Here is a 9286-nt window from a genome sequence, read left to right as displayed (position 1 = left end):
ACATAATTAATCTTCCCATCTTAGTACCACTTCCTGTTACACAGACAGTGCAGGGGGAGGGAGGTCGGCGGCGTGTTAGGGGAAGGCAGCAACACAGGTGGGGCCGAGGAGGAGAGAGAAGTCAGGGGGAAGGGGGAGCAACGAGAAAGAGAGGAGAGAGAAGAGGAGTGGAGTAGGGTAGCGCCAGGGATGGAGGAGAAGGCGGTGGTGCCAGCGGCTGGTCGGTGACGGTGCGCGGGGTCTAGGCGGCAGAGGGGAAGGGGAAAACAGGTGGTGGTGGTCGGAGTTGTGGGTATGTTTGAATTTTCTGATTTTTGGGTGGAGATGAATAGTGAAATTAGCTTACTATTTATAGTAAATTTTAGGAATTAAACTTTATTAAACTAATAGATACTTAATGTTGAAGAATACTTGGGGATCAAGGTGTTCTAGAATGTCTTGGAAAACAAGGAGAGAAAGCTCGAGGAATAAGATGAATTGTGTGGTCATGGTGATTTTCCATTTTTGGAAAATTTCTAATTCTTTTGCTATTACTAAAATTAGTACTTTCCTACTTTCTTTTATTATACCACCATACTAACTTAGCTTATGTTATCAAATACTTGATTTTATTTTGTTTCAAATATATTAGAGAAGTGATTAAATAAAATTTAAACAATTTATTTAAGCTAATTATTAATGTTAATCATGTTTAAATTTTCGGGATATTACAAAGAAGGAGAACTTAGCGTTAATCGGAGAATTTAGCCAGATTAAGTTACCGTTGGGAATTAAATTTTTGTCCTATAAAATATAACTATCATTCTCGTTTTTTGGGCCATATATTAAACTTGAAGTTAACAGAAAAGCTAACACAATTATATTTTGAGTGAGTAAAGTACAACTTTTGAAAGTTGGATGAGCAAACTGCAATTTTATGCAAAATTTAGTATCCTATAATATGCTTAACTCGAATTTTCAGTTATGATTTAATATAATTAAAATTTATTTATGATTTCTCCTTAATAGTTAATACTCATATCCAACAAGAATTGGAACTTTCTAATTGGGGGATTGTTTCCTATCTATCTAGTGAGGGAAGAAAAACACAAACAAAAAGAAGATTGGAGTGAGGGGGGAGAGAGAAAGAGTGAGCAGAGCAAAATGGAAGAGGAGAGTGGAATTATAAATCTTCCTATAATCGATTTATCAGCACCTGACCGACTCACCACCGCTGCTACACTTCGTCAGGTCTGCTACTTCTTCTGAATACTACAGTAATTGCAACCTTGTCTCATAGTTTCATGCATGACATCATGTTGATTGTGTGTAGTATTTCCAGTTACCAGCTAATGTTGATCAAGAGTAAGTAAATTGTTGTTCGCACAAAGTCTAATTTGGAAGATTCTAGATTTAACATCATAGAATTATTTCTCTACAAAGCTTAAACAATTATTGAACCAAACGTGTGATAATGGTTAGTATTTGAACCCCGAAAATATGCCATAATTGTCAAATTCGAAAGTTGTGAATCTTTTTGTATTTTTACTGTTCAGCGATTGGTTTAATTTAGAAATTTATAATTTGTTGGAATTTAGTTCCCTTATCAAACTCCTAGGAATTAGTCTTAAGTTGTTTGGTAGTAATAAGGAAAGTTGTAATTCATAGGAATTTAGGTAAGAATTGTGAGTGACCAAGGGGAGGGGAGGTAAATCAATTCCTACATTTTGTGGGAGGTAAATCAATTCCTACATTTTGTGGGAATTTCAAATTCCCATGAATTTTCATTGTTCTCATTTTCCTCTTTTCCAGTCAACCAAACAACTACGCAAATCAGAAAATCATGAGAATTTCTATTACCTACGTAATTTCCTACCACTTTGTCTTAATACTTTGCAAGGTGAAGTAAGGAGAGTGGAAAAGTAGAGGGAAAAACATGGGGAAAAAACTTTCTACCGAGTGAGTACATTGCCCACTAGAGACGACAATTAATAATTAGTGGATTCCAACTTAACAGAGTTAATTATTTTTTAATTGTCTATTTCTAGTGCATAGTCTATTTAGTACCTAGTGGGTAGATGTATCAATCTCAAAAATATGTGGTTTCAAAATTGAAATTATACTCCACTTTTCTTGGGACACGAGCTTTGTCGAGTTCATAACAATTATGAACAAATTGAAACTTTTTGGAAACCAAAGAGAAAAGTAGGGCAGGGCAATAGGGTTTGAATGGGTAGTTTGCTCAAAGTTCTGTTAAAAGCCTTCGTTAAACAGTTTGGAACCTGGCATTTCTCGATACGAGCTTTAACAATTTAGTAATTATAGGACGGAGGGAGTACAATGTAAGAGTGATTTATATGCACTTGGGATGACTATATTTTGAGGATGTCTTTCTATTTATTAGGATTGTTTGGCAATCGGCTGTTGGCTGTTGGCTTTTGGCTGGTTTAGTTGGCTTGTTTAACTGGCTGGAAGTATTGGCTATATATATTGGCTTTTTAAGTTGGCTGTTTAAGCCAGTTGTTTGCAAAAGTGTTTGGCAAAATTAATTGTGGCTGTTGGTTGTTTATTAGAGAGTTTGTGGGCCAATAAGCCAAAAGTCAATCCAAAACACTACTTACTGTGCATTAACTTGTTGAAGTAGCTAGGTTTGCCTATAGATATGTGGTTAGGAGATGCTCTTTGATGTTTTTTTTTTTAACTTGCTACTGTTGGTGTTTTAGGCATGTATCGGAGTTGGTTTCTTCTACATTGTGAATCATGGAGTGGAGAAAGATCTGCTCAACAGATTGTTTGAAGAGAGTAAAAAGTTCTTTTCACTTCCTTTGGAAGAAAAAATGAGACTTAATAGGAAGGAATATAGGGGGTATACAGCATTATATTCTGAGAAGTTGGATCCTTCTTTGAGCACTAAAGGTTTTGCGGATATGTGATTTTTATATTTGCTCTTTTTGTTGTCAAATTTTCCACTTTATGTATTCAGGTTGCAACTTCCTCTTAGTTGTTTGCTTTTGTAGTTTCTATCCACTTTTTGGAGTTTCCATCTTTAAATATCCAATGATTTGTGTTAGCCAAAAATTGCTAGATTGCCTCCTTAATTGAAGTGCGCTTACTGAAGCCTGGTGTCCTCTTCTTAAAATGAAAGTTCATGTGTCCAAAATGTGCATGTCTTTTTAGATGAATTTTTTTTTATATGTAAAGAAGGGACATGCTTAATTAGCCTAAGTGATTCCCTTTCTTTGAACACATAAGCTACTCCTTTCATTCTATGTATATAAACAGAATATATACCATAAGTGAACGGAAACCATATTGCCATTGTATTTTGTTGATTTAACTTGTCTTATGTTCTTCTATTTTGATTCCCCCACCCTCGGGGTAGAGGAATAGTTCACTTGGTCATTTACGAGTTAAATTGTCTCACTTCAATTTATTATGAGGGTGAGGTTTTTCACCTCTAGTTATCTGATTATTGTTTTCTTTTATATTCTTTACCTTCTTTTTACCTTTTCTTGCTACATAGTGCTGACAATATATTGGAACTGAGGCTTTTGTTGCTATTGTTGCTCATAATGATCTATAACTTATAACATCTTTGAAATAGTATTTTGTGTATCATATACTTATCTTTTGTCATTACACCTATCTGTATTCTGTAAACCAAGGAAGAAAAGTCAGTTTGGACCTATATTTCGAGAAAGTTCCTGTTTGTGGTTTTGCTGCTGGCTAATCGAATCTGTCTCTCAAATTGCAATGCAATCTTTGATATATCAGTTTACCTTTTGATACAGACCATTGAACATTGTAAGAGTGCATTACATTGTTGTAGAGTGGCATAATATGGATATTGCTTTGGACATGGCAGAAACATCTAGATTTTAGAGCTTCGAGTTTATATTTTCAATTGCTTTTCTTGTTCAATACTCCCTTCATCCAATAATATAATGTTAACTTCTTATTTTTCACGGGTATCAAGGTAAATGGAAGGAATAGGATTCCCAAGAAAAGAATGAATGAAGTGCTTTTTCGGTACTGTTATCTTGGAACTAGTTTTTTCATTGTCTTTTTCCTTTAAAAAATATCAACAAAACAATAAATGTTCCTTGGAATGGTATAAAAGAATAAATAGGGGCACATATATGTAGGGATATTTTGGAAAGTTTGTGTAGAAATTAAGGATAATTTAGTCCAAACAAATCGATAAAAAAGAAAAAATAGGTACAACATTTTGGGACACCCAAAAAGGTATGTGAGAAATATATTATGGGAGGGAGTAATATAATCGACAATCTCGTAACTATCAGACACCTCCATTGCTGTGCTCCTTCATGCTTTCTCCCCTGTCCCCTCATGCCCAAGGAAAATAAAATTTGAGAAAGAAGAAAAGAGGAAATAGTTCTAAAGCCATTTGCGGTCTGATTATGCATAAAAACAGAGGCTCTGAATTTTGATGGACTTAGGATTAAACTGTTCATCTTGCTATTATTGGATATCGTTTGAATCACAATGGACCTATATATGGACCTATATATGCATGCCTTCTACGTCTTTCAAGAGATGATTATCTGAGCATCATTACTTTCAGGCTTCATATTAGAACTGTAGTAAGCACAGTTAAAGGAAGAAAACGGAAAAATTTTACAATATCACCTTATTTTGACAATTTTGTGTAAGACTTAATTACCTTTTCTGATTCCAGGTGACTCGAAGGAGTCTTTCTATATTGGCCCGCTTCATGATGAAGTGTGCAATTTGAACCAGTGGCCTTCTGAAGGTAATATTGTATGTGTAGGTCCCATGTTGATTTGGCAGTAAATATATTGTGCAGGCCTTTATTGACATGTTAGTACACACATCCTTTTTCTCTGAGTTGTATGGACCTCTTCAAAATTCAGACACTTATTTGAACATGCGCTGATTGTGGCATACCCAGAGCTTCTTCCGAGTTGGCGTCCAATTATGGAAGAATACCATAGACAACTTCTGTAAGTTGTGCGACCTCATTATCTCGTTTAATTCATGAACCATGTTAGTGGTTTGTTAAGGGACACTACTCCACTGGAGTTCTAGACTTTATGAGATTTTGTTATTTTCTGTGGCTATTCCTGTATAATTTTGTAAGTTTCATTACTAAATGGTGGTCTGACAGTGTGCAAAGACATTTATTGTTTTCGGTCTGAGTTTGTTTTTGCAGCTCGTGATTGTTTTTTTCCTTATGGACTGTTCTGTTGTATTGCACCTTATGGTTGTATTTTGCTCCGACGATATTGGGGCACTTGGTTCAAATTTTTGGAACAGAATGGTGTGAGAATGAGAACCTTGTAGGCATGAATCGGAACCCATTACCCAAAGGGGGAGGTATGGGATTCAGGGGGTCTAGGGGGATGAGAAATTTGTGGATATGAGGTTCTGCACCTATGTTACCTCAACCACATAATGTTTTTAATTAACAGTATTACATCCATTCCATTCTATTTGTAGCTACAAAGCACCCCCTTAGTGAAGTTCCCTGACAGAATTTGAAACAAAGTTGATTTCATAATGAAGTTTCCTGACAGAAATCACTATTTGTTTATGGAATATGTGAAACTAATTTCTGAGGTTTTTTATTTTTATTTTTTCTGTCTATACAGTGTATAATGCTTAAATGTGGTTCCTCAGGAGTGTTGGGAAAAGATTACTATCACTTCTTGCGCTGGCACTGAACCTGGATGAGAAGTTTTTTGAGAATGTAGGAGCTTTGGATTCACCAATGGCTTTTCTTCGCACCATACATTACCCAGGTCCAGCAAAATTTGTATGGTTATCATTATATCGATGATATTTATCATTTTGATTTTCAATAATATCCATCATGTCGTTGAAAGGAGTATATTTTATGCTCCTTGGGTCGTACATTTTTGTGATTTACTAATCTCCTGGACAGATATCAGAAATCATTATTTCCAGCCTCCAGGAAGACCATCTTCAATTTATTTCTTAGCATGCCTTCACTTATTCTTTTTAAATTTTTATACAGGTGACATCAGTTACCACAATGATGAAGTTTTAGGTGCCTCTGCTCACTCTGATTATGGAATGATCACGCTGTTGGCAACTGATGGTGTTCCTGGACTACAGGTACCTCGACCTCGGCACAAAAGTATTTATTTCTGAATTGTTCAAACTTCTATACTGATCATGTCTGGCCATGTTTTCTCAGGTCTGTCGGGAGAAAGATCGTCAACCACAGATTTGGGAAGATATTCTTGATATTGAGGGGTGAGTCTTGGGTGTGAAGAGCATCACAGTAGCTTAAGTGAAGAGTCTTGTCAGTTTGATGAACTTGCACGAAGATGAAAAAGAAACTTTGAGTCATGTCTATAATGTCTTTGCAGGGCGATAATTGTCAATATTGGGGACATGACAGAGAGGTGGACAAATTGTTTATTCAGGTAAATGTCAATGTTTTTCACCAAGAACTTGGAGGATCAGACATTCTGCTCTTTCTATCAGTATCAATTTTCAAACCCTTTATTTTACCAACATTTTCTCCATTCATACATGCACCTGCACATACACGCACATAGTGTCATTGCTGCATTGTGCATTTGCGCATTTGTGCTCGAGGAATATCAGCTAGTTTACCCTGTAAGGTCAAAGGGGAAGTACCCAAAAATCGGGTTGTAAATTCTTTTGCATCATTGCTCTTTGTGGCTGCTTATATATCCAAAAGCAAAAGTGACTTTACTTTGTTTTTTTCTCCTGACTAGCTCTTCTGTTTAATGTGCTGACAGGTCAACTTTGCACAGAGTGGTGCCAAAGGGACAAGAAAGATATTCTGTAATTCATACTATTTATCCTCTTCTCTTCCTCTTGTTCCTCTATTTCTTTCATTAATTAGTTGTGTCATCTTACTTTAGTGATTACTAGTTATATTTGGATGGATTCACCTGTTATGCTTTATAACTCTCCAAGTCCTGGAGGGCTCGATATGCAGTTTGATTTTCCCTTTTCTGTTGTATACCTGTATAAGACATGTTTAATGTAGCAAGGATTCTCTCTTACCAATCTTTAAATTAATATAGATGCGAATTGGTAAGCAATCACAAAACGGGCTCGAGCAAATTGGAGTCTTTATCATACATTGTCTATCCAAAAAAAAGGCAAAGTAACTTGTATGTATCATACATTTCGATAATGCTTTCATGGCCGTAATAATATATATAGCTACCTTTCTAATTGGAGTGGATTTTTCTAGCAATGCTTTTGCCATCAATATGGAAAACTATAATAAGAAAAATAAATCATGTGCTTTTTGAGGAACTATCTGGAAAAAATTTGGCAACTTTAGCAGCCGGCTGTAGCTATCTGTAAATGGGGGCAGGATATCATTTTTGAGTGTACTAGGAGACAAATGCTTACTGAATTATTACCTAATCTCCTCAACATGTTGCTATGAAATAAGCTTAGGTCCCTTATATGAACTTATTAGAACGTATCTATACTTTTTTTTAAGGTGATAAGAACAAAACTTAATGTTTAAGATCATTAAAAGTATTAGCTTAAGGTTCATCGGACGAGTATTAAACTGTTATATTGGCATGTGTACCTTGTAACAGATATTATTTTATACAACAGTCTACACTGTAGATTTAATGCATAATTTAATAGTCGCAGCATTATCTCCTCGCTCATCTGGAAACAAGTCTGAATTTATGAAGGTTCACAAAGTCTTTGTGTTTCAAGACTTTGCCAGAAAAATTGACATTTGCTGTTTGCCTGTTGTTTTGGTACCTCTGTTGACTTATTTACCAATAAGGTGAAAGGGACCCACCTGGTTTGGGGGGAGGGGATGAAGGAAGTAAAAAAATCAGCCGTTTGAGATTTGAACCTTGAGGTGGGGAGCGATGCCATAACACCACCTCTGCCTCATACTTAGCGACTGATTTGGTCAGGACTCTCACCTATGTGCTGTTTTCACTGATAAGTAGAAGCTTCTCTAGTGCATTACATACAATGTCAAGTGAAAGTTGTTCCAATGCAGCCTAATTTCCTACTGCATATTGGCCTAGGTCTGGACTTGTGAGGCTATCTTGTGGCTAATTGAAGGCAAGGAAGAGGAATATCTTTTGGGAATTTGTCATCAGAACTAGAGATGATTGGATAAGAGCTTTGTCATTTGTTAACGAGAGGGACCTGCATTCTGTGATCATATACAACATTTATTCGCAGCCTTAGTTTAGACTTCATATGATAACATAATATTAGCAATACATGAATTAACAATATTAAATTGTTGCACAGGTAGCTTTCTTCCTTGATCCTCCACACGATTTTCTGGTGGAGTGCTTAGAAACTGCCTGCACCGAGTCAAATCCTCCAAGGTATAAACAAATTTCTGCCTTTGCAGACCCGCAAAAGTATCAAAATCTAGCTTTTGTAATTATAAATTCTAGCTTATATTCTTAGACTGATCTTCACTTTGGCATAATTATCAATCAACTACCTTTGCGAGAAGTAGCTACTTCACCATGCACTCTCCACTCGCCACCATTCTAGCTAATTTGGATCAGCACAGCGCACTGCTAAAAATCTGTAATGAGATAAAATTTTGGCAGCATAGAAAGAGTTGGCATCAACATATTGAACACCTATTGTACTTGCTTCACTAATATGCATTGTAACAATTACATTTACATGTGCTGCTAAACTAGACGCAGACTTTTTTTCAATATAGGTGTCTTTGGCTGTGATTCTCTTAACACATGCTAATAATATAACCTTCTCCCTTCTTAAATTGCAGATTTCCCCCAATTCGCTTTATTGACTACCTACAAGAACGATACAGGCTTACATTTGGAGCTGAGTAGCCACTTTTACCTGCATTTCTTGTGAAGGGAGAAGTTCTACAGCGGTGTGGAATTGACGAAATCATGAGCAGCATGTAAATCTCTAAATTACGTAATTACAATGTTGTATAAAGTGAGAAATGTTTGCAAAATTCTCATCCGTTAAAGTACTATATTTGTTTAAGTCTCAGATGATTGGTTATATGAATATTTTTATAAGTTTACTTGTTTCGCATGGTATTATAATAAGGACTACTAAGGGGATATGAGTTTGAAATCTGATCTTAACTTCATTCCCCATAAGTTAAATATATTTGGAAATTGATGTATGAGGACTGAGTTGATATTTACAATGCTATATACTGGATGAGTGGGGACGACAATATATAGATACGAGATTAGTAGAGATGACAATGTATTAAACTTGCACAAGTTTTATCTTTATTTTTAAGCTATGTACATTGATCTAAATTAGT

The 9286-nt window shown here is 35.7% G+C and overlaps 1 protein-coding gene across 5 annotated transcripts; it reads left to right on the top strand.

The window, feature by feature from the left end:
• The first annotated feature begins 1037 nt into the window (after positions 1 to 1037).
• LOC104892780 (2-oxoglutarate-Fe(II) type oxidoreductase hxnY) lies at positions 1038 to 9034 on the top strand. 5 transcript variants are annotated; one of them, XR_008969354.1, is made up of 12 exons: positions 1038 to 1230; positions 2703 to 2895; positions 4679 to 4753; positions 4913 to 4964; positions 5641 to 5762; positions 5999 to 6099; positions 6182 to 6240; positions 6357 to 6413; positions 6756 to 6801; positions 7781 to 7911; positions 8266 to 8345; positions 8765 to 8824. XR_008969354.1 is itself a non-coding variant. In XM_010678779.4 (11 exons), the coding sequence occupies exons 1-11, from the start codon at positions 1144 to 1146 to the stop codon at positions 8829 to 8831; spliced, it is 939 nt and encodes a 312-aa protein (XP_010677081.2). In that variant the 5' UTR covers positions 1042 to 1143; the 3' UTR covers positions 8832 to 9034. The 5 variants fall into 5 exon arrangements, 1 of the variants encoding a protein (XP_010677081.2); XR_008969353.1 differs by lacking the exon at positions 7781 to 7911 and adding an exon at positions 7047 to 7136 and having other exon boundaries at positions 8765 to 8822; XR_007274566.2 differs by lacking the exons at positions 7781 to 7911; positions 8765 to 8824 and adding an exon at positions 8034 to 8174.
• The last annotated feature ends 252 nt before the right edge of the window (positions 9035 to 9286 follow it).

The sequence above is a fragment of the Beta vulgaris genome, chromosome 5 (assembly GCF_026745355.1).
Source record: "Beta vulgaris subsp. vulgaris cultivar EL10 chromosome 5, EL10.2, whole genome shotgun sequence".
Lineage (NCBI taxonomy): Eukaryota > Viridiplantae > Streptophyta > Magnoliopsida > Caryophyllales > Amaranthaceae > Beta > Beta vulgaris.
Note: the sequence above shows the minus strand (reverse complement) of the source record. Positions and strands in the feature narration are given on the sequence as shown.

What these genes read in the sequence shown, in the direction of transcription:
- LOC104892780 (XM_010678779.4), top strand. Translation starts at nt 1,144, where the DNA reads ATGGAAGAGGAGAGTGGAATTATAAATCTTCCTATAATCGATTTATCA. An exon ending in TCCTTCTTTGAGCACTAAAG is followed by an intron (nt 2,896 to 4,678) that starts GTTTTGCGGATA and finishes TTCTGATTCCAG; the next exon opens with GTGACTCGAAGGAGTCTTTC. An exon ending in GAATACCATAGACAACTTCT is followed by an intron (nt 4,965 to 5,640) that starts GTAAGTTGTGCG and finishes GTGGTTCCTCAG; the next exon opens with GAGTGTTGGGAAAAGATTAC.